The sequence below is a fragment of the Ylistrum balloti genome, unplaced genomic scaffold (genome assembly GCF_031769215.1).
Source record: "Ylistrum balloti isolate Yb309-2 unplaced genomic scaffold, AGI_CSIRO_Ybal_v1 Utg370800, whole genome shotgun sequence".
Taxonomy (NCBI): Eukaryota; Metazoa; Mollusca; class Bivalvia; order Pectinida; family Pectinidae; genus Ylistrum; species Ylistrum balloti.
In genome coordinates this window covers 727,985-754,003 of record NW_026782466.1, presented here as the reverse complement: position 1 = coordinate 754,003, position 26,019 = coordinate 727,985, and the positions used below count along the sequence as shown (strand labels likewise).

Genomic DNA, 26,019 nt, shown 5'->3' with positions numbered 1-26,019 from the left:
ATCCAATAGCTTGATCAATTTTTAAAACTGAACACTCCAACAAAATGATCCAACAGTTTTGTCCAATAGTGTTTAGAACTGATCGATAAAGACCAATGGTATAACACTAAAAATTTCAGTGAAAAATTCCAATATACAAATTTTGTTCCAGATTAATATTGACTTTAATGTTGAATTTTACTGTATTTGTCTGGGGTTACTTATCTGTAAGAGAAAGGTTTAGAGAAACATACTATATTCTCTTACATTTCCCCCAAATAGTGGAATAACATAAGCCCTTTATAACATCAAAAGATATGGAAATGCATACAAATTTGACATCCTCCCTTCAAAGATTGGACTCATTAACCGTCACACCATCACAATCAGACATTTGTATTAGCTTTAGAATGAGAGGCTGCTCACTCTTCAGATAGGGCTCAGCAGAGATTTGATGGAAAGCCTCAACTGTTGTAGTCAATGGTTTTACAAGTGTACTCATTCACACACAACCCATATATTTATGAAGTTTTAACACAAGTTTGATTTTCATTGAAGGAAGTAAGCACTCCCTGATAAATCATTGCTTGTTTTGCAGTTACCTCCCTTGAAATAATTACTGAAACTATTGAATGCATCATCGTTAGTTTAACTTAAAATCCATAAAATGATTTACAAACTTAATCCGTTTTGTGTTTCACGTCAAAATCATCTCTTTAAGTAACCACAATAAAGAGATATCCATTGATTAATATTGAACTCTTTTGCATTAGAAATACATAACATACCCCCTTAAATGTTTGATACCTAAATGTAACACTAGAGAAATTCCATCAAGGATCCTAGAGACATAATTATCAGTCCCTATACCATTTTACAGTACATATCTGTCTTGATTTGAGTGCTATTGAGAGGTGTGTTCGCACCATCTTCCCAGACACTACCTATCAGCTGTTCCACCTTGATGAAATTGGCTAATTGCTTTCTGATAATAGACCAGGCTAGCATTAGAGTGAGAGAATGAATCTCTCAATGTCCACATTATCACCACAGCGGAGAGCATCATGTCCACTCCATCAGCTGTGAGTGTGAGGAAGGAGAGCTAAAACTTCAACACAGGAGCTGCACAGCTACAAATCTCGTGGAGATAATCCCCTTTAACCTTCACTGGTTTTATTTTAGACAACCTAATGTGATGGCCGGTGTGGTTTTATATAGTTTCTCACTAACAAAATAAGAAACCTTACGTATCAATGTAATAAATCTGGCTGCTCGTGACATTTCCGGGGAAATTTCTTCGGTTGTTCTATAAAAAGCTCAACTCAAGGCCTATTCCACAGCTGACCACTAACAGGGATGTGGCAGACTTTTACAAGTCTTGTTAAAACCTGGTAATTACACAGTGTATAACCGGGATTAAGATGGACATGACCCCAACCCTTCATTGGTTACTGATACAGATGCTGGGAACTGTCATCAAGGATTCATGGAGGAAGAAGGATCATTTCCTAATACAAATTCAGCTCTACAAATTATACATGGACATCCAGTTTCCTGCAGATAATGATACAGATGCTGGAATTCTCCATCAACTCCATGTCAAGGAAGACTTCACTCCATGTAATCAGTCCAACACATGCAGTGGTCCATCTATATCCATCAGCATATCAATAACCGGACCGTCAAATACCCATTATAGTCAATACACACGAATTCAATCTCCACCAATCTCTTCCTTATAATAGCCCTTACTGACCCTGACACCACAACCAGTCTAAGTTACAGCCAACTCACTAACATCAGATTTAATCGGTCAATAAAAGGAATATACTTCCTGCAAACCAAATATCACAACGAATTACAAAAAACCTCTACAAAGAATATAATATTAACATTTTTTGCTTTTGGGGGGGGGGGGGAGGGAGGGAGTGGTGGTGGTGGGGGGGATTGGTGGTGGGGGGAGTGAGGGTGGAGTAGTATATCAGTATACTGTATACCAGGTAATATTGTGTGAATTCAACTATCCAGACCAAAATCGACTACCAAGACATAAATTGAAGGCATAATTCTTCTCAGAATATATGTAGCAACATTCTTTCATATTCTAATTAATGAATATTGCAACATTTACAGAGAACAAAATTACAACAAAATATTCCTCTTTACCAAGTCTAGAAATCTTAAACTTTAATATCTAGTTTAGTTTTCTATCAAAATCTAATATAAACAAATAAACTGCATTCAGTAGCTTGGAGCACATTACAAAATTAATTTGTGTAAGTATTGCAGAGTAAAATTCCAGTAGCAAAAAACTATTTTCTATGAACAACTACAAAGCTGAAGTAAGTTCTCTGTTATGAACTGTATACAATACTGTTCCATTAGAGATCTGTGTATTTTCTATAGATATGAAATGGTGTCCTGGTACATATTGCCACACATGCCTCTGTATACAGGAAGCATGAAATAGGAACTTTAAAAAATGGCTTCTTGGCAGTTCACTGTATATAGTGTCTTCCTGTTTTACAGGATGTACCACTGAATGTCAAAATACTATCTAGAATTTCCTAATCTTCCTGACAGAATGTCTATGTTTAATCTCACAACAGATGTTAGTCCTTTTAAAATGTCTTTGTGAGGGGTTTTACCACTCTGTACATTAGCCATGAACATGCGTTTTCTCCCAAACCATGCTACCTACGGTATCAGAAACAGGACACTGAAACATCTCTACCTCCCAAACCTTGCTATTTACAGTATCACAAGCAGGACATTTTGATAAAAGAGATGTTGTTTTGAGCTATTATATACAGCATTATGTAAATTTTCCATTCAAATTCAAAATTTTGAAAAAAATCCAATTTTGAAGAAGTAAAAGACAAAGAAGAAAAAGAAGAAGAAGAAAACGACGAAGGAAAAGAAGAAAAAGACAAAGAAGAAGACAAAGGCGAAGAAGAAGACAAAGAAGAAAAAGATGAAGAAGACAAAGACAAAGAAGAAGACAAAGACGAAGAAGAAGAAAAAGACGAAGAAAAAGACGAAGAAAAAGAAGAAGGAGAAGACAAAGAAGAAGACAAAGAAGAAGAAAAAGACGAAGAAAAAGAAGGAGAAGACAAAGAAGGAGAATAAGACAAAGAAGAAGACAAAGACGAAGAAAAAGATGAAGAAGAAGAAAAAGACGAAGAAGAAAAGACGAAGAAGAAGACAAAGAAGAAAAAAAAGACGAAGAAAAAGAAGAAGGAGAAGACAAAGAAGGAGAATAAGACAAAGAAAAAGGCAAAGATGAAGAAAAAGACAAAGAAGAAGAAAAAGACGAAGAAGAAAAAGATGAAGAAGACAATGACAAAGAAGAAGAAATAAAAACAAGAAATAATCCAAGAAAATTTTCGTTCTTTTCATTTTCAAACAAATTAAGATAATCAGGAAACAGATCATATAAAAATATTCGACAATAATTCAATGTCTGGTAATAAGCCCATCCAAAGATTTCTCAATGATTGATAAATACTATTGGATTGTCTCATAATAAGCCCACCTCCTGCCTGTAAGAATAATTATGTTTGCCCTCTGGTCTTACTATAAGTAAAATCTAGTATGTTAGTAACACAATATGTACCGGAATGGTTTTATTACACACAGTCTACAGCTGTTCATTAACATCAGTTTGACAAAGTTATGAACACACTAAACTTCTGAAAACTCCAAAAGCTAGATCCAGTCCACATGTTGTGTGGTGACCTTGTAATCCCCAGAGACAGCTTAAACTGCAGGTCTTACTCTAATTACTAATTAATTACATCAGTTTTAATTGATAATCAAGGAGTGTTACCTTCCCACACATTAGACAGGTTAATGGAATTGAATGCACATGAGCTAACTATGTTATTCAGATAATGATATTGTGAGGGTCTGGAAATAGTTGGAGTGGAAGGGAGGGAATTGGATGGGGAAGGAGGGGAGGAGGAGGGGGGAGGGGTTAAAAACTGAAAACTGAAAAAAAAAAAAAAAAAATACTTAACAGAAATTACTAGGACAGGCTGGTGATGTTTCCTGCAATCCTGTGGACCACCACTGTGTTGTAAGGGTTACCAATGATTGGTTAGGGACTGCGGGCTTATATAGAGTTTTTGTTTATTTATTTCAACATCCTGGTGCCAAAATGAAAACATCCATGTCGCTAACCACAACTTCTTCCCCACTCACTCCACTCTCATAGCAACAAAGGTAAAAACCCAAATATCAACACAAAAGCAACTAATACAATATACAGTCTTAGGGGAACAAGAAAAATTTCATCCATGAATACTCAAAAATGCAAATTTTTCATATAATCAAGTTCGAACATTCTTAATTGTTGATAAAGGATGCTTCTAACTATAATAACTGATTTTTAAGTCTTTCACAGAGATACAGAACTACCACTGCATAAAAATAATTTTCTTTATACTACCTCACCACTCTTTCAATAAAAACCAAACTGTAACCAGATCCCTCTCTAGTATTTCTAAATGAACGACATTGTGCAACATATTGACAAACCTGCTATGAACAGATATTGAAAAATACAGAGATAATGCCAATTGGCGATTCTGGCCTGGGGTATATGCATATCAACGTCACTCACTCTCCTGACACAGCAGTTTGAATCCCAAAAGGCCCAGGCCAACAGCAGCTTAAATCTATCATTTCACAACAGAGAAAATCAGTTTAGTCATGTGAAATCAGACCTAGAACAGCAACAAAGGTTTTCTCATGCTGTAAAACACGCAATGTTCCGAGGCATGAGCAAAACAAAATCACCATACTGGGTCGATCCATGCACAAGAGTGCAGATTTTTTCCTTTACATTTGATGATGCTTTGTGCTAAATATAAACACAGTCTAAGAATGAACAACAATTAGATCCATGGACAGTAGACAAGATTACAGATCATACTGAGTCTGTTTTATCATCCATGTTGATGAGGAAAAATACACTTTTTACTATATATACATACAACTACTGTAAGAATGATATATTTTTGTGGAGATCAAATTTTTTGGATTTACAATAATGTGCATTTTGATTGATACTTGATTTTATAAGTGAATCTTGCTCACAAAATCCACTAGGAGTATGCTCCTTGTCAATGTTTAACTGTTCAATATCTTGTGGACATATAGATTCAAGGATTCAAGCCATTTTGTTTTTTCTGATCAGTCCTGAAATCAAATGGGCACAACTAGAGACAAAAAGGAACCTACAAATGAAATTTGAGAGAAATTCATTCAGTGCTTCTTAAGAAATAGGGACAACAAACTTAACTAGGTGAAATCCAAGATGGCTGTCTGTCGGCCATTTTGTTTTTCTGATCAGTCCCAAAATCAAACAGGCACAACTAGGGACCAAGAGAAACCTATACATGAAATTTGATAAAGATATATGCTGAAGTTCTTAAGAAATCATGGTAACAAACTTTCAAAGTCCAAATCTAAAATGGCCACCTGTCAGCCATTATATTTTACTGATCAGTAGGAAAATCAAACGGGCACAACAAGGGACCAAGGGGAACCTATAAATGCAATTTGAGAAAGATCCATTCAGTGCTTCTCAAGAAATAGCGATAACAAAAATTGTTTACGGAAGAATGGAAAGACGGACAGACGATGGACATGGGGCTAAAAAGGAAATAAATCCCCACAAATATTAATGACTGTACAGTAGTTCTGTATTTGATATATCATGTCTAGTTAAATTGGTTTATGTTTCCAGCTGTCTACAAGTCTACATACTACATATACACATTACTGCACAGTATCGAGATCCCATTGATAATTAAACACACTCTCTAGGTTTTGAATTCCATATTCTTGATGTGTTACATGTGTTTAAACTCTACTTCAGATTAATTACAGGACAATCAATTACAGCTACAGCATCATTAATTTTAGAATTAAGTTCCGAAATCAAACAAGCTGTAGTGAAAATCACCAATTAAGATATCATGTGATAATTAATTACTGTTCAAAGGAAGCTGGTGATAATCTATTATCATAAAATGGGAGAGCGGGCCGGAATCAGTGATTTCATCAGTAACTCATACTTTGTTTCATTACAGAGAAAAGCATGGTACAGAATCATCAATATCTTATCAGTGTAAAAATGTTGATCAAGACCAAAAGGGACATAAAATGGTATTATGGACTGGTTACCGGCTCCAAGTTCTTGTAGCGACTTAACCAGCTGTATTTTCTAAAAAAAATCAGAATTAGACATTTCTGTAGTCATGTGGAAGTGAGACAGGGACCAGTTTACAATATGAACTAAACAAGTCCAATAACAAGACAAACTGGTGTATGTTTTAAACTGTGTTTACATTAATCATCAATTTATCTTTTCTCGGGTGATAAAATTTCTGGAAGATTTAACATCAAATGTGTGGAATGAAAAGCACAAAGTAGTTTAATCAGAAAATATTTAATAAATCCACATTTAAATTGATTAGCAATATCTTAAATCACCTAGGATGTCTTTGATTATAAACATTTGCCTGAACTAGTGGTAATAAATTTTGCAGCTCTGCAGCTCCTCCACGACAAGACAAAGATAACCAGACCATCTATCACACAGAAAAGGGCACAGGGTCAGTGGCATTTCTTAATTACACTAGCTACTTCCTGTTATTAAGCCTTTCCTCTCCACTATCTTCTTTATCCTCTCCCTTTCAGGTCCTGCTCAAAGTCCTCCCTCTTCATCCTGTTATTACCCCTCCCCTTCAGATCCAGCTATTAGCACTCCCCTCCACATTTTCCTGTTATCACCCCTCCCCTTCAGATCCAGCTATTAGCTCTCCCCTCCACATTTTCCTGTTATCACCTCTCCCCTTCAGATCCTTCTATTAGCACTCCCCTCCATATTTTCCTGTTGTAACTCCTCCCTTTCAGATCCGGCTATTAGCCCTCCCCTTTACCATCCTGTTTTTACCCCCTCCTTAACCAACCCCTTCAATCCAATTAACTCTCCCAAGTGAATGTGCATGTAGAATTTTTGACAGCTCACATATTTCTCACTAAGTGTGTAATAACTATATTAACACTTCTGTGCGAGAATTCGAAAGGCTGCAACTTAATGGTGATTGGGGGAAGAAGAAACCATCAGAACCAATCAGCTTATAATTAGGTTGTCCTTTTTTACCAATAGAATTATTGTATTTATACATACATATGTAGCAAACAATTATAGAGTGAAACAGTGACCATTAACTTATCATTAACATCAATACAGGGGGAATGGCCAAGGTCAGAGACAACAGGTACAAGGACAAAATTAATTCAGCCAAAATCACAAAGGTCAGAGGCAATTCACACTGGACAACAAGAGTCACAGACAAAAGATGAGGGACACAAAGGTCAAGGACACAGGCAAGACATAGAGGATTAAAAGGGTAACATGGACTACTTATACAGGACACATAGGTCAAAAACAAAACCATTAGGATCAAGAGCACAAGGGTCAAGGACACAGTGAACAGTACTAAAGATACTAGGAGCACAAATGTCAGTGTCCAATAGATACATAGACAAGGAACATAATGGTAGATAGAAAAAGGGTCAAATAAAACAGCAACAATGAGACCAGGACGTTGACCAATGACACAGCATCAAATGGAACAGGAGTGATGAGACAACAAACAGAAGCCAAGACAAGGTCAAGGACCAAGGCCACGGCATCAAATGGAACAGGATTGATTAGACAACAAACAGAAGCCAAGTCAAGGTCATGGACAAAGGACACAGCATCAAATGGAACAGGATTGATTAGACAACAAACAGAATCCAAGTCAAGGTCATGGCCCAAGGACACAGCATCAATTGGAACAGGATTGATTAGACAACAAACAGAAGCCAAGACAAGGTCAAGGTCCAAGGACACAGCATTAAATGGAACAGGATTGATTAGACAGGGACACAGGAGCCAAGACAAGGTCATGGACCAAAACCACAGCCTCCAATGGCAAACAATCAATAACACAAGGACACAGGAACCAGGATAAGGTCAAAGGTCAAGGACACAGCATCCAATGATACACAATCAATGACACAAGGGCCAAGATAAGGTCAAGGACCAAGGACAAAGCATTAAATGGAACAGGAATGATTAGACAGGGATACAGGGGCCAATCCTAATGGAGCTGGGGGTCAATAACACAGGAACCAGGACATGATCTAATGACTAGAGACACTGGACCCAGACACTATGATCAACACCAGATCAGCTTCTTGTCAATTAGTTCTCCTGGATTTCTCAGATCCATCATTTTTCAAACTAGAGCCACCAGTTCTGACTGTAGGGAAATTCAAATTATTACAGTATCATCAATCCCTAGAAATATACAGAAAATCGATGCTTATGTTAAAATGAATGATAAAGAATGTCTTTTTTGATTGGATGAAGTGGGAAATTCTGTTATTTAATCTTTTGTTGTTCACTGTTATCTAGAATGTAAGATACATATAGATGTACTTAGGGAAGCATCAAATTATATCACTAGAAAGCTGTTCCTCTCCAGGGGACAGCCATGATTTACAGTTGTATCAATTTAAAACTCATTGTATTAGAGGCAATCAACTTCAGAAGGATGGCGTTTCATATTTGTGATAACTAGTGCTTAATCCCTTTTATTACTTAGCATAAAACAGATGTTGAAATAAAAATATATTGGAGTAGTGGTGGGTGGTGTGGGAGGTGATGGACTATTGGGTTAAAATGATTGTAAGATGGAAATCACACAGACCCTCTAAACTTCATTAAGATATCACCAAATATCAACGGCCTACAGATGTCTGGGCTGACAACCTATAAAATACTCAAATACAGAATCTTTATCATTCAATTACAAACATCAGGTCAGCATGGTCAGTGTTAACAACTCTCCAAGGACAATCTGGTCAAGCTGTTCTGGTCATCCTACCTGGACAATGAGTGTCCGTTTAAATTTCCTTCATGTCATTATCACAGCCTGCTATTAAATTTGAATATCTAATCATGTACATTTAAAATCCCTAGTCAGTCATCTGATCACCCATTCTATTCATCCAATTTCAATATCCAGAAAAAGCCAATCATTATCAGTGTCCCGCCCACTTAGCAGCGTTCAGATCGGACAGGATCCTTACAAAGTCTTTACCATTCAGTAGGCTTCCATACAAGATTCAATTTCAGCATCTCTAGGTGTTGTTGATGACACTTGGTGTTTAAGGTATAATTAGGTCCTTTGGTATTCGTGGTCCACCCGATAATTTCCAATAAGCACAGTGTGCCCCTAAAGGGATCTCGTTTTGTCCCCATTTTATGGGCGGCTAGAGGATATGCGATTAGTTGTTATATCGTTTAGGGATGAAGTATTAGGGCTTTATTGGTGTTCCCCTATGTAGAAGAGTGGTGACAATTATTAGCATTGATTAGATGGGGATTATGGCTCCTGACTTCAGAACATCCGGTGATTGTACACTAATATACATGTTAAACATTCACACTACAATTTAATAGAAACCTGCAACAACAAAATAACTAGAATATCAGACCCCTGTTTCCTGGGTCACAGTCTGAGGACTGGGCCATGGAGGTTCCTGGGGACGATACACAGGCTACTATTCCAATAGAAACATGACCTGAGGAGTGGGCCGTGGAGGTTCCTGGGGACGATACACAGGCTACTATTCCAATAGAAACATGACCTGAGGACTGGGCCGTGGAGGTTCCTGGGGACGATACACAGGCTACTATTCCAATAGTAACATGACCTGACGACTGGGCCGTGGAGGTTCCTGGGGACGATACACAGGCTACTATTCCAATAGTAACATGACCTGAGGACTGGGCCGTGGAGGTTCCTGGGGATGATACACAGGCTACTATTCCAATAGTAACATGACCTGAGGAGTGGGCCGTGGAGGTTCCTGGGGACGATACACAGGCTACTATTCCAATAGTAACATGACCTGACGACTGGGCCGTGGAGGTTCCTGGGGATGATACACAAGCTACTATTCCAATAGTAACATGACCTGAGGAGTGGGCCGTGGAGGTTCCTGGGGACGATACACAGGCTACTGTTCCACAAGTAACATGACCCGAGGACTGGGCCGTGGAGGTTCCTGGGGACGATACACAGGCTACTATTCCAATAGAAACATGACCTGAGGACTGGGCCATGGGGGTTTCCACAGGCTACTGTTCCACAAGTAACATGACCTGTGGACTGGGCCATGGAGGTTCTTGGGGACGATAAACAGGCTACTGTTCCATAAGCAACATGACCTGTGGACTGGGCCATGGAGGTTCTTGGGGACGATAAACAGGCTACTGTTCCATAAGCAACATGACCTGTGGACTGGGCCGTGGAGGTTCCTGGGGACGATACACAGGCTACTATTCCAATAGAAACATGACCTGAGGACTGGGCCATGGGGGTTTCTAGGGACGATACACAGGCTACTGTTCCACAAGTAACATGACCTGTGGACTGGGCCATGGAGGTTCTTGGGGACGATAAACAGGCTACTGTTCCATAAGTAACATGACCTGTGGACTGGGCCATGGAGGTTCTCGGGGACGATACACATGCTACTGTTCCACAACTAAGATGATCTGTGGTCTGGACCAGGGAGACTCCTGGAAACATTCTACTTACTGGCTACTGTTCCCATGAAAACATGAGCCAAGGACATGGTCCTAAATTTGACAAGAACTAGTATGATCTCTGGGTACAAAAGGTGATGCATCACATACAGAAATCTAACATCATCCTCTGAATTTCTCAGTACAGTAATAAAAACTTGTATGTTTTAGTGAAATTGATTCAAGTGACAACCTACACTTGTTTGATTTCTCCTATCAATCTACACACAATATTTCTATATGTTTGTTGTCATCATCTGCATAAACATTAAGTATTAAATGTTAAAAAGACATGATTTAGATTCACAGATGTTAAATGTTCCCTGTCAGTCGATGTCCCAGACAGGCACACCTTTAAGAAGCTATAACATTACATCCATCAGGTACAATCTTATTCTGTATCTTGTACAATAAACCCAAGCTTTTTCCTGCTACATGTCAAAAGTAGGTGTTTATATCACAGATTCCATCAGATTTGTACCACCATATTAAACAAACCTTTTGTTTCCTTTTAATTATGATACTGATACAAAGATCTCTACAATGTACCATCATGCTAGAAATGGGAGAAGTCCTTGATTTTGATACCAACTTACAACACAGGAAAGAGAAGCCGATACTTGTGTAAGGAGCACAGGTCAGCTCCTGTTTCACACCAATATTTCTATACCAACAAAGGCAGAGACACATCAAGGTGATAAAAGTAGGATTTTAAGAAAAATAGAGCTAAATATCGTGACTATCAAGATAAAATAGGTCTGCTGGTTAATGTAAGTGATATAGTGGGATGATTTGTAAATAATTCCACACAGAGACATTAAACATACATAAACACTCTTACAGTGGCCTTACTGTTTTCCTGTATCAGAATCTCAGATTGCTTTTAATTCATTGATCTCCAGGAACTGTGCATCAGACCTGAGATATGGAGGGCCAGTGGGGATATAGAATTTGCACTATACCAGAGATATGGAGGACCAGTGGGGCCATAGAAATAACACTAGACCAAGGATATGGAGGAATAGTGGTGACATAGAAATTACACTAGATAAGACATGTAAGAAGGAGTGGGGACATAGAAATAACACTAGACCAGAGATATGGAGGACCAGTGGGGCCATAGAAATAACACTAGACCAAGGATATGGAGGAATAGTGGTGACATATAAATTACACTAGATAAGACATGTAAGGAGTGGGGACATAGAATTAACACGAGACCAGAGATATGGAGGACCAGTGGGAACATAGAAATAACACTAGACCAGAGATATGGAGGACCAGTGGGAACATAGAAATTACACTAGACCAGAGATATGGAGGACGAGTGGGGACATAAAAACAATACTGTACCTGGAGGTTCAGTAGGGACACAGAAATAACACTAAACCAGAGATATGGACACCAGTGGGAACATGATTGCAATTACACTAGACTCATTACTCCATTTCTTAGATATGGACAGCTGGGTGACGACAGTGGGGACATAAAAACAATACTGTACCTGGAGGTTCAGCTAAACGGGACACAGAAACTACGCTTGATACAGCTGGGTGAAACGAACAGCTGGACACCCAGAAATTTATGCTGTCTTGTTAGGGGAAATTTATGCTGTCTGATTGCCTTGTAAATTTATGCTGTCTTGTTACTGTTGAGTGAAACGTATGCTGTTTTGTTACAGCTGGGTGAAATTTATGCCTTGTTACAGTACTCATTACTTTGAGTGAAACATTTCTTATTGTTTTATGCTGTCTTGTTACAGCTGGGTGAAACGTATGCTGTCTTGTTACAGCTGGGTGAAACGTATGCTGTCTTGTTACAGCTGGGTGAAACGTATGCTGTCTTGTTACAGCTGGGTGAAATTTATGCTGTCTTGTTACAGCTGGGTGAAATTTATGCTGTCTTGTTACAGTTGAGTGAAATTTATGCTGTCTTGTTACAGCTGGGTGAAATTTATGCTGTCTTGTTACAGTTGAGTGAAATTTATGCTGTCTTGTTACTGTTGAGTGAAACGTATGCTGTCTTGTTACAGCTGGGTGAAATTTATGCTGTCTTGTTACAGCTGGGTGAAATTTATGCTGTCTTGTTACAGTTGAGTGAAACGTATGCTGTCTTGTTACAGCTGGGTGAAATTTATGCTGTCTTGTTACAGTTGAGTGAAATTTATGCTGACTTGTTACAGTTGAGTGAAATGTATGCTGTAATGTTACAGTTGAGTGAAACATATGCTGTAATGTTACAGATGAGTGAAATTTATGCTGACTTGTTACAGCTGGGTGAAATTTATGCTGTCTTGTTACAGTTGAGTGAAATTTATGCTGTCTTGTTACAGCTGGGTGAAATTTATGCTGTCTTGTTACAGCTGGGTGAAATTTATGCTGTCTAGTTACAGTTGAGTGAAATTTATGCTGTCTTGTTACAGTTGAGTGAAATTTATGCTGTCTTGTTACAGTTGAGTGAAATTTATGCTGTCTTGTTACAGTTGAGTGAAATTTATGCTGTCTTGTTACAGTTGGGTGAATATATGCTGTCTTGTTACAGTTGGGTGAATATATGCTGTCTTGTTACAGTTGGGTGAATTTATGATGTTCTGTTACACTTTGGTGAAAGGTATCTACAAAAATTAACATCTCTAATGCCTTAAAAGAACATTTCTACCAAAGAATTGTAGAACTAATCAAGAGGTAACAAAAAAACCACATCATTTTGATATCTTCATCTGGACAGGTGAATCCTGACTCCTTCACGTCCAGGCTGAAGTGGCACCAACTGCCTAATCAGATGTGTGACATGTAATTAAAGGTATCCTCAGTGTTCAGGGTGTCGGTCAGCATGTTTGTTTATCAGATAAAAGGTGTGTGGACAGTGTAAATATTGTAACTCATCCAACACTTCACCACATGTTGACCAAGTCAAAGGGCACCACCTCCCATCTCACGGTCACACAAGAGGATAAACAGTTTTTCTCTATCATTTAATTTGAATATCCTGTTTTTTTAAATTTTCCACTACATCAAAGATGATTTGCTAAATTTCTGTAATGACACAGTGTCAGAGCCAAATTAAAGATTAAGATTTAAACTAAAAACATGATAACTAATGATACCTGTATTGAAATAACTTAGAAAAACATGTGAGAGAATATTGTTCTAAAGCTGTGTTACCACAAATCTATAGCACTGCTGCATATTTACAAGAAACTGCCTTCTTCACATATGCATCTGCCATACGGCTGCTTAATACAGTTGTAGGACCTGGTGTATTTGACACTTTCTGGAATTTCTTTTAACAATTTTGTTTTACAGTGCCACAAAAAATTCCTCAGTCATAACTGTTTTTCCATTTTAACTGATGAAACTGCTGATATTGTTATGTTTGCCAATAAATTTTAGATGCATGTGTGGCAGTTAGATGAAGAGAACTGCTGGAGAGGATTTGGAGAGAAAAGATGTGAAATATGATGTGTTTCTCTTAATTGTGAGTAAAACCAGATTGAATCACTCAAGAGGAATCTGACTCTATCTTACGCCTTGTTACCTCGGAAACAGATATAGATCTATTACTTACCATTTTGTTCACATTAAACTGGAGGAATACCTGTCTACAGACATTAACGACTCTAACAGACTCTATACACAGACTGTGGGAGTGGAGGGTACATTTCTTACTATTACATAAAGAGGCTATATGTTATAAAACACCAAACTTACACCTTTTGAAGTGGCGGTTATCTCTGTTATTATACATATCATTAACTACCTTGTCTCTTTTTTTATGTTCATAAACAAGAATCTGCTGTGACTCCTCCCCCCCCCCACTCCCCACCATTCCCTCCTCTACATCTTAAAATCCTTGTGCTTGCACCCTAATAAAATCCTAATCCTGTACCATCTACCACAAGTAGTGGATAAACTACAAATTATTTGGTGAGATATTGGCATTTTGTTAAAATGTTATCAATAAAAAATTTTGACATATTAGAAGGTTTCTTATTATAAAGAACATATCAAAGAATTATTTTTGAAAAAAAAAAAACATCAGGGATACCTTGAAATAAGTCTACAATTTAAGATTGTGGTTGCATCATTGTGTAGAGAAAATAACACCAGTAGCAAAAATCTGACAACTATTGGACAGTAACAACAGATAACATCTGCCTCTACATACATTGTGTCCTCCATATTACTGCTATTCGCAGCCAACTTATTTTACCTGCTGAAATAAAAATTAATTTTCCGATGATTTTAATTTTTACCTGGATGTCTGCGACTTCATACGTTTGATCCTCTTACTTTGGGATTTTCCACAGACTGGACAATATGCCAACTGGACATCTTTTCCGTTGACCATCATATCAAGGTACATAAGAAACCACAGGATCACAGAAGACAACTGTTAACTTCCGTAAAACTCAAACTTTCATTTAGTACAAAATTGTTTACAATTTGTCCATAAAGTTTTACATCACTGGTTACTATACGTGGAGAAATTTTTTAAAAAATAAAATCTCCCATGTTTTTCTGAGGTATGTGGCTTAGGTGCAATAATATCCTGGCGTAACCTTCTCTTTGATAACTCCATACAATACCACAGTAATGCGTCCTCTAATGATCTCAACTCACGAACGACATGCTATCTGTGACACGGCATGAACTTTTTTCCCCCAATTTCAAAAGTTCTCAGTTTTGATCGCTAATATAATCTGTTGTACGCTTTCTCCACTTCTATTATTTCCAGGTTATAACAATCCCCATTGACAGTCCTTGCCTTTTTTTAAAATTTGTGTCAACAATAACGACCAGTATTGCTATTAGGACTGTTGGATTAAGTGCTCCCGTATAGAACTGGTGTCCCTTTTATCAGGGGACACATGTACAGCCCTTTAACACTGTGTACACAAACACTACAAGACAAGTCAAGCATGAGGGGCCAATCCAGTGCCTGATAACGTTTCCGTAAATAGATAGTGTTTCTACCCTTGGGGGATGTCCACAAATGTCAACAGCTTCTATATCCTTAACGTATCCTTAACAATTTTTAACACCAATTTATTAAAATGTCTATTTCAGATTTCTGTCACAAAAAAGCAAAAAAAAAATCTTTTCAATCCTGTTTGAAGTTATGATTATCACTAGAATCTGAGCAGTTCGCTAGACTTACTAATACATTAAAACTATATATTCGAATATTCCTATCTGAATTTTTTTCTCTGCATGTTTTTATACCGTTTACTCTAATGATGAATTTTCCTCAATAAAACTTTGCACCACAAACAAACATATCAATGATATAGTTAACAGTAGCATTAAAACACTTTTTAACTTTGAAAAAAAAATCCTAAATGTTGTCCAGGAAAGTTGTCCTCACCGTTTAACAACCTCCTTGTTTAATCTTCATTTCAGACACTGTTTCCCATTGTAACAAATTAATTTAGAAAAGCATTAAGATAGATTAATTATCACGTCTTACAGCCCTCAAGCTATCTTAAACACATTTTCTCAGTACTGGTCATATACTTGACAGAAAGTGTTAAAGTTTTCTTAAAACTTAATTCTTTTGACGAAATCTGTCAAGGCATTGTAAGATAATTGGGCGTGGTGATTGAAAGGTGTGGGGACTGACTTTATCAGATCTATTTCAAGGACGACTGAAAACACAAGCCTCGGGCAGTAACAGTTATAGTCCTTTGTCAAATCTGTTGTTCTCAATGTCAGTACTTTTGAAAACAATAACAATAAATTTTTTAAACATATCAAGTTAATCTGGAAACGTGACAAACTACCATGAACTTCGTAGTACTTCATAGAGACTCCATTTTCGAGATTTTTGAAAGAAAATTGGAAAATCTTAAAATTAAACACGCTTTATAAATAATTAGAAAGGAATCTGTACACATTTGAGATAAAACACTTTTCAATGTCTAACACACTGTGTTCAACAATTACTGGTAACTTACCCATTTCCAATAAAAGAAATTTAATTTATTTATTAAAAGGTCACTTAAATTTCTATAAATCACCTCATCTATTGTGAAATAGAAACAATTTTATAGAAAGAAATAATCCTTTTAACTTCCCGTAATTAACTCCAGATAAAATTTCAATTACCTGTATGGGTACATTTTATTTCCCAATTTCAGACTAAAAGGAAACTTAAAATAAATTTACTGAATTTTTCAAGTCTAACATTAATTGGAAATAAAAGAAATGCTTCAGGTCACCTCTAACATTTACGACTTCTCTGGTGCCTGCTTGCTTCTATTGACCAGGGATGGGTCTGTTTGACAAAGTGTTAAGGGGGATCACACAAGGACCTCCAATGATGTTCCGCCTTTATCTCCCCTTCTGATCACACCCCCAGGTATCATCTTACACACAACCCAGGTTTTCTGACTTAAAGTGTTATTGAATAAATCATATTGATTTTCTTAGTCAAATTTCTTCGTCAAGTTATGCCGTTTTTCTTTTTCTTTTTTAACTTCACTCTTAAGTCAAAGTTTGTTAAACTAGTAAAACACAGGTGAGTGATAAGTGCAGTAATGGTGAATTAAGACATGGATATCAATTAGACAGGAAGTGACTGCTGTTTCTACTCTACCTGTTAAGAACACCAGTCATTTAAAATTTTCTGATTACAGGTGAGATTTGTGTAATAAAAAAATCCCTAATTATCTTCCCTCAGGATACTCAATCTGGATGCTTTTGACACGTTGAGACATCAACACTTGATCATGAAAACACTTGAGAGACTTAGTTCTTCCGAGTTTACACAAGGTCCAGCCCTGAACAGGGTCAAGAGCAACAAGCTTCCTTGAAGACTCCTAATAATCCATACTTGGAAAGATTTAAGCCTGACAAACTCCGACAAAGCTTTATAATCATCCAATATTCTGGTGCCTTTGTTAAACATATTACAACTTGTTTTCTATTGTAGGACTTCATTTTCATCTGATCACAATCAAAACATACTGTTATAGTATTAAATACTAATGTCAGACAACACAATTTCATCCCTTTGAATTTTCTGCACGGAATCTCTAATCTTTAATCAAGTGTTCAGAACAAATTTTAAAACTTGGTATATTTTTCTGTATGAATGTGTTAGAACATTCAGATAATCTTTGGTATGTATATTAGCTGACAATTACTAATTTGTTTTAGAAGAGAACACACAACCTAGTATAGTAACAGTTTTAAAACATAAAATACATTTGATAGAGATAAACGATAAATCTGGTCTCTGTTGTATTGGCACAATCCACAAAAACCATACCAAATGCTGATGTTGCAACTAATTTTTGTTACTTCTAGAAAAAAGTTTCCAAGGTTAAGATTCAAGGTTACCTGTAAATACTCTACAGAAATATATTTGACAACAACACAACAACACACTTAACACTTAGCATTTTCTCTAGTCTGTACACCACTGGATATCATTACTTTGTGATGATGCGGAGGCTGGACACATTTTTTTTATTATTATGTACAAGGATTGGCTACACTGATCAGTATATGCACTAAACATTCACATCTGAATGGTTCTTTTTAAAGCTAAATGCTTCAATATCAGTATAAACTATTACACTGTACTCACAAATTAAAAAATCTAAAACCTCATGTACATTGTATCTAGCTTATCTCTATAATATTCCAAAGATATAACTTACTTCATTATAAAGTAGACATGTAACTAGGTCAGCTCTCGAGTTTGATTAACGTCTAAACCTATACTAATTATGTTTCATTAATGTTTGAGATGATGACACAGATATTTCAAAGGAGTATGGTATTATGAAAATGACAGAAAAAGCAGAGAAGTTATTTTAAGAATTTTATTTTGGGACAATTGCAGTATATTTTTAATATAGTGATGATTGAGAAGGCAATGAAAATGGTGTTTTTTTTTTTTTTTTTCTCAACAAATACACTTTACCTTAGGAAAAACTCTTACAATAATTATCTTGATTTATCTAATTTATAAGGCTGTCAATTACGAACAGATAATATTCACTACAAGGCTACAAGTAATAAAAGTTAAAATACTTTCTTGTAGGTCAAGGTAACTTCTTTTTCACAAACTTTACCAGGTTTTACTCCAGAATCTTAACAGCAAATGAAGATTCTTGACCTAAATGACCAATAAGCCAAAAATAGATCTTAGATTTTATCTTTTGTTAAAGGTTTATCCACTTATGGAACCTAGTCAACAAATTTCATGATTCATCAGACATTGCTCAAACTTTTTAATAAATTTGGCACCTGTGACCTTGGACATTTGTCAAGGTCATTTAGTTTTCATAAACTGTCAAGTTTTATCAAAGAAACCAATAATTCAAACATCATGAACTTATACCAACTGGTACTACAGGAGAAGATTTTTAAAGAAAAATTGACACTTTGGGCAAGGGGAGCTGAACCAGTTCTAATCCAAAAAGTCTTAGTCGCTGGAAATAACGTAATATCATTCCCTAATGTGTAGACTTTCTCGTTACTGGTCAGTGGTGATAGTGGCAGTAGGCGAGCCTATCTCAAATAAGAACATCAATCAAATGTACCTATTACTGGCAGTCTTCAACTACGTCAATGCAGAGATCTTTATATAGATAAACTGCCACATCGTAATTCTCATATCAAAGTTTGTAGCTGATACGATTCCTTTTGTAATTCAAAAATAAAGAATTCTCCATAGTGCCCACACAGCAACTTTACAACAGTGCAGACTGCATGTGCAAAGGAATGTTTGTTGGCAAGTAAAAATACTGTTTACATCAACCAGCCAAATATAAGAACAGCAACATTCCTACGTACAATTCTATTCTTTATGTCATTACACATAAATCCTTGCACTGAGATGTTTTTAATTGTACTGATAATTGTATACCCATATATGGAGCTGACAGTTATTACAACAAAGCAACTGCTAGGCAAACAAACCATTTGTAAATTTTATGAAAAATAAAATGTATGCATGTGAAAATCAAACTATTTTTCTGTAACCAATATTCTGTCAAAATATGGATATAGACAAATGTAATTTACATTTCAGTTCATATACTGAACAAAATAAGTTAAGGATCATAAACTTGAAACAGTGCAGTTTTACATACAAATAATAATATGATTATATTTTAAATTTTAATGACAGAACATTCATTTTAGTCTTTAATTACACAAAACAAATTCATTTGTGGTAATTGCTACCAAGAGCAGATAACCCTGAGTAACAGCACCCTTGAAATCAAAGTGTAAGAGGAAGTAGAGCAAGTTAATCATGTAGACAAGGAAAACTCATCAAACTGCAATTGGCAGTTTAATAGGCAGTATGACCTCCGTTGACATCAATAACTGCCCTGCAACGTCTGCACATGCTCCTTATTAGTCGTCGGTGGCTGATCTGTGGGATGCGCTGCCATTCCTCTTGCAGAGCAATCATAAGCTGTTGGCGGTTCTGTGGCGGATTAGGTCGAGCTGAAACCCGGCGTTGCAAGGTGTCCCAAGCATGCTCGATAGGGTTCAGATCAGGAGAACGACTTGGCCAGTCCATGCGAACGATTGCTTCACGTTGAAGATAGTCGTTGACCACACGAGCACGGTGAGGACGAGCATTATCATCCATCAGAATAAAATCATGGCCAACAACTCCTGCAATGGGCCTTACTATAGGGTGTAGAATCTCGTCCCTGTATCGAACAGCTGTTAAAGATCCATTGTCTATGATGTAGAGGTCTGTATGGAAGTCAACACTGATCCCTGCCCAAACCATCACTGACCCACCACCAAAGCGATCATGCTGGACAACATAGCAGTCTGCATAGCGCTCTCCTTGGGTTCTCCATACCCTCCTCCTACCGTCATGGAAGTCAACACAAAACCTAGACTCATCTGTGAACATAACATTTCTCCAATGACGTAATTGCCAATTCAAATGATGAGTGGCCCATTGATGTCTGGATTGTCGATGACCTCTGGATAAAATTGGTCGGACTGCTGGTCTTCTAGCTCGTAAATTAGAGGCATGGAGTCTGTTTCTGATTGTCTGGGATGAAATCCTTAGATTTGTAGCACGCTGAAACTGAAGATTCAAGACAGGAGCACTCAAAAACCGCTGACGTCGTGCCGTGATGCAAATGAATCTGTCCTGTCGGGCTGTCGTACAGCGTGGTCGTCCAGATCTGGGGCGTTGACGGACGTTATTTGTCTGTTGATAGCGATTCCATAGCCTACTAATCACGCTCTGAGAAACATGAAGCTGTGCCGCCACATTTCGTTGAGTTTGACCAGCTTGAAGGAGTCCTATAGCTCGCGCGGCTTCCATATCATTTAAATGTCTTCGCATGATTAGTTTTTCAAGTTTTCGTTACAAATTGATTAAATGTTTCCAAATTCAACTTTTTTTAGCTTAGAAGTAACAGAATCAAAACCTGCAAGATTCCTCTGTAGTAATAGACCAGTCAGTTTTTCACACCACCATAGTTAACTAGAGCGGAACGGCAAGACCTTCAGATGCACGTGCTTTCACCTTTGACATGACTTTAGGTACATATTGGAGAAACTACGAGTGCAATTACCGGCAATACATGATTTGAATTTTTAAAGATATTATGGTCACAATTTATGATCCTTAACTTATTTTGTCCAGTATATATGGATTGACATGCACTGCTAATCCTCTCTTAAAAAGGATATAGCACAAGGGAGGTAACTCCTACAGATTGGGAAATGTCATACATCAATGTTTAACAAACACTGTCACCTTGTTAAAATACCATCAACTTACATTTTTCTGAAGAGTTCCCGGTACTGGTTGTCTCCCTTACTACAGGTTGTGATAAAAACATCCAGTTTCTCTATCATTTCATTTTCCACCTACAAAACAAGAAAGAGAAAATACATCAGCAGAGACACAGTGTTTATATAGTCCTTCTTAATCTCTGGCCTTCGTCATGGAGAAAACACAGAATTAATGAACAAATTTAAATCACTGTAACTTTCAACTGACCAAGAGGAAGTTTCCGTTAATCCTCTGTTCACATTTCATCATGTCAAAGAAGATTGGCAGCGTGGCAGACCTCAGTTCATTTTCTGGTACCAAGGTGACCTCGAGGAGTGGACCAATCAGAGATGGTATGAAGTGACGTTGATTGTTTCCTAAAACAGAGGTTTTAACATTATCTTTATTAACAGTTACCAAATGCATCAATAGAAAAAAACAAGAGGCCCATGGGCCTTAACGGTCATCTGACATAAAATACAAGATTTCAAATTTTGAACTTGAGAAGAAGTCGAAAATGAGTTTTCAAGATGGCGGCCATGGTGGCCATGTTGGATTTTGGACCAATCCAAAATTAACAAACTTTGGTCAGGATCATGTCACGATCATTTCAGGTAAGTTTCAGTTCAATGAGACACATAGAACTTGAAAAGAAGTTGAAAATGTTTACGAGGGATGACATACGACAGTCGATGGCTGACAAAAGGCGATCGCAATAGGTCATCAGACCCTTCGGTCAGATGACCTAAAAACATTTGAAAGTTACGGGAAGTGAAATAAAATCCGACAAGGTTTACCAAATTATCAACACAATATAGGTATTACTCAACTAGGTCTTATTCTGTTTAACATCAAATTTACTTCTGAAAAATGTGAAAGTAATAAGATGTTACTTTTTTGGTAATTTTACGGTAAAATCTGTAAAGTAGAGTAAATCTTACCCAGTTTTTCCCACAGCGTCTGTATCTGATAGCCCATGGGTACCCGCATGTCTTGATATCTACCATTGTACAAAAGTTCATATTACATAACACATTGTACACAAGCTGGTATGTATTTACTTGGTGGAAACATGATATTATGGGTATTTTCATTTATTAGGGAAAAAAAAATGTTTTGCCCTTTTTTCTCAATAAAAATAAAAAAAACTATTCAAAATCTCTCCTTCCTATGCCAGTTATTACACAGATTTTGTAAAACAAATCTGTGACCTGTCTGAAAAAAACATTCCACAATCTTGAATCACGAAAGGTGTTATAATCAGAAACTCGCCTCTCCTTAGTCTTCTTTCTCTTGGCCTCGGAGTATTTCTCTAGCTGAAGACTTGGCTGGGTGATGAAGGCCACAGATAGGTTAAAGTAGTGCTGCCAAAGCTAAAACAAAGGGGAGATAACCACTGACAATGGAATATCAACTTCTATCAGGGGAGATAATAATCATGAAGAAAGTAAATTTTTTATTGAAGTCATATAAACAAACAAAATATATAAACATAGTGCTGATAAGGGAACACATATATTGTATATTAAAAGTAAAAACTGAAATTCCTGTTGCTAATAAGTTCAGAATTTTAAAAAAGTTTGAAAAAAGAAGTATGAAGGACCAGACTGGGTAAATAATATAAGCTCTACACTTATATACCAGTAAACAGTACTTACACCCAAGTCAAAATCTTCATGATGTAGAAAGTTTTTGGTGAGTGCCTGGGAGAAGTATTCTACTGCTGTAAATATCACGCTGTAAAAGAAACATCAACTCAGGCTTTCAAAAATTTCCTATGCTGAACTTGTTAAAAGTGATGATGACCTCCACCATTAACATTTTATTAAAAAAAATGTTTCAATTTCATATACTTAACTAGAATCTATTTGTTCTTGACTTATATATCTGAAATTGACCTATTTTTCCGGGTGATGTTGACCTTTCATTTTCAGATATATATACCTCTCACCTTGATCTGCAGTATTAACACTAATTGATATCTGCTGCCAATCATTTCAGTCACAGTCTAATTTACTTCTAATTTTTAAGAATAAATTTGCAGTCACCAGGTTCTCTGATTGTGAGACTTATTTGTTTGTGACCTCTGAATTTGAAACTTATCTATTTGTGACCTTGATCTCTGATTTTGAGACTTGCTTGTTGATGACCTTGACCTCAAACTGCAAAATTCATTTGTGACCTTGACATCTAATTTTGAGACTTGTTGGTGACCTTGACTTCTGATTCATATGTGAATTTGTAGGTTATCTATACAAATTCTGATTTATTGGTGACCTTGACCTCTGATTTTGACACTTACTTGTTGGTGAATTTTACTTCTAATTAATTGATGACCTTGACCTCTGATTTTGAGACTTACTTGTTGGTGACTAGCCTCATGACTGTCCATTGTGTAGGGAACACTTCTTGCTTGATCAGCTCTTGGAATGTCAGAAATACTCGCAACAGAAAATCCTGAAAAAAATATAGACCAAACAAAGTCTTAACACATCACACACATTGATGGCGGTCAACTGACACTAAGGACAGCACACTACCAGCATCTAACTGTTTCAATACAATCTTCAATCTGTGCCAACAAAATCGCAGATTTGACTTGATTGTTTAAACAGTTAACTGTTATATAATAAAATAACCACAACTTACATATCATACAACTACTTATAATATAGTTATTATATTAACTCTTTAAAATTTTCGAAGAAAGTTATTTTCATTACTGCAGCAACTACCAGGTACATTTGAAATGCCACACATCTTATACTACAGGTTAAACATCGATCCAACCCGTCTACGTTATATTTACACACCTTGAGGGGTCGCTGTTCTGGAAACATTTTCATCACTGCCTCATAATGATGTTCGTCCATCAAGCGTAGCATGTCAACCAGGCAGGATATCAGCTCCCCCTATAAAAGGGAGACAACTCAAGTTAATCAATACGTCAACAATATTTTCAACTTCAAAGTTTTACAAACGAAAAATATATATTAATACAATTTCTACCTTTAAACATCTCAACAACATGAAGTTACCAGTATTTGAATAACATGAAACAAATGATCATCAAATACAGTAATTCCTAGTGTATAAGATTCCTCACAAAACACATCGTAAGGAACATCAATCACATCTTTGCTTACAAAGGATTATGATCTACAAACTACCAAATTGATAATACAAAACTGAAAAGATTTTCATCAGAATATCATATTATATTTCAAATTTTCTAAATTAAATGTTCTAACTGGTTGTAGTATATAAAATCTATTCAGTCTATGTATATTTCAAGTGGATTTCCATAGCTTTCCATTGTTTTTTCATTAATTGATATTTTATTTTCGTAATTAATTATCTTTTGTAAGAAGGATGTTAAATATAATACAAAATATCACCAATATAAGTATAATCACCCTACCAAGTTCTCATAATGGATGCCATTGATTCTCTATATTTTTTTAAAATGATATCTTTACATTTTAATTTTGGTGAAGTTTCGAAAGTAGATGAGATTTTCTAAGAAAAGTCATGCATGGTCTAGACAGAACTCTTCCTCATTATTTAATAGTTGAATGATGTTGCATTAGATTCATGAAGAGGCATCTGTTTGCTAGTGTGATGAAGGTTATTACAATTAGTTCAATATATATTGGCTATGTTTGCCTCTTTGCCCCGTCATGCCTCATGCCTTTATAGAAGGTGTGCCAGAAACACACTACAGAATCAATCACAAACACTACCAAATTAAACACACACTACCAGATCGACACTCACTACCAGATCGACACTCACTACCAAATCAACACTCACTAACACTCACTACCAAATTAAACACACACTACCAGATCAACACTCACTACCAGATCAACACTCACTACCAAATCAACACTCACTACCAAATCAACACTCACTACCAGATCAACACTCACTACCAAATCAACACTCACTACCAAATCAACACTCACTACCAAATCAACACTCACTACCAAATCAACACTCACTACCAAATCAACACTCACTACCAAATCAACACTCACTACCAAATCAACACTCACTACCAAATCAACACTCACTACCAGATCAACACACACTACCAGATCAACACTCACTACCAAATCAACACTCACTACCAGATCAACACACACTACCAGATCAACACTCACTACCAGATCAACACTCACTACCAAATCAACACTCACTACCAGATTAAACACACACTACCACACGACACGCCCTACCAAATCAACACACACTACCACAACACACACTACCAACACTCACTACAACACTCACTACCAAATCAACACTCACTACCAGATCAACACTCACTACCAGATCAACACTCACTACCAGATCAACACTCACTACCAGATCAACACTCACTACCAAATCAACACTCACTACCAAATCAACACTCACTACCAAATCGACACGCACTACCAAATCAACACTCACTACCAGATCATCACTACCAACACACTCACTACCAAATCAACACTCACTACCAGATCAACACTCACTACCAAATCAACACACACTACCAAATCAACACACACTACCAGATCAACACTCACTACCAGATCAACACTCACTACCAAATCAACACA

The 26,019-nt window shown here is 36.7% G+C and overlaps 1 protein-coding gene across 1 annotated transcript in view; it reads right to left on the bottom strand.

Moving 5' to 3' along the window:
- The window catches only part of LOC132558617 (dedicator of cytokinesis protein 4-like), a 142,159-nt gene that overhangs the window by 35,598 nt on the left and 80,542 nt on the right, over window positions 1-26,019 (bottom strand). Inside the window, exons 32-38 of the mRNA XM_060223209.1 lie at window positions 24,223-24,321; window positions 23,772-23,866; window positions 23,068-23,146; window positions 22,682-22,782; window positions 22,351-22,409; window positions 21,638-21,786; window positions 21,416-21,504 (exon numbers count right to left, since the gene is read on the bottom strand). Coding sequence (XP_060079192.1) covers window positions 21,416-21,504; window positions 21,638-21,786; window positions 22,351-22,409; window positions 22,682-22,782; window positions 23,068-23,146; window positions 23,772-23,866; window positions 24,223-24,321 — 671 coding nt within the window. The remainder of the gene's footprint in view (window positions 1-21,415; window positions 21,505-21,637; window positions 21,787-22,350; window positions 22,410-22,681; window positions 22,783-23,067; window positions 23,147-23,771; window positions 23,867-24,222; window positions 24,322-26,019) is intronic.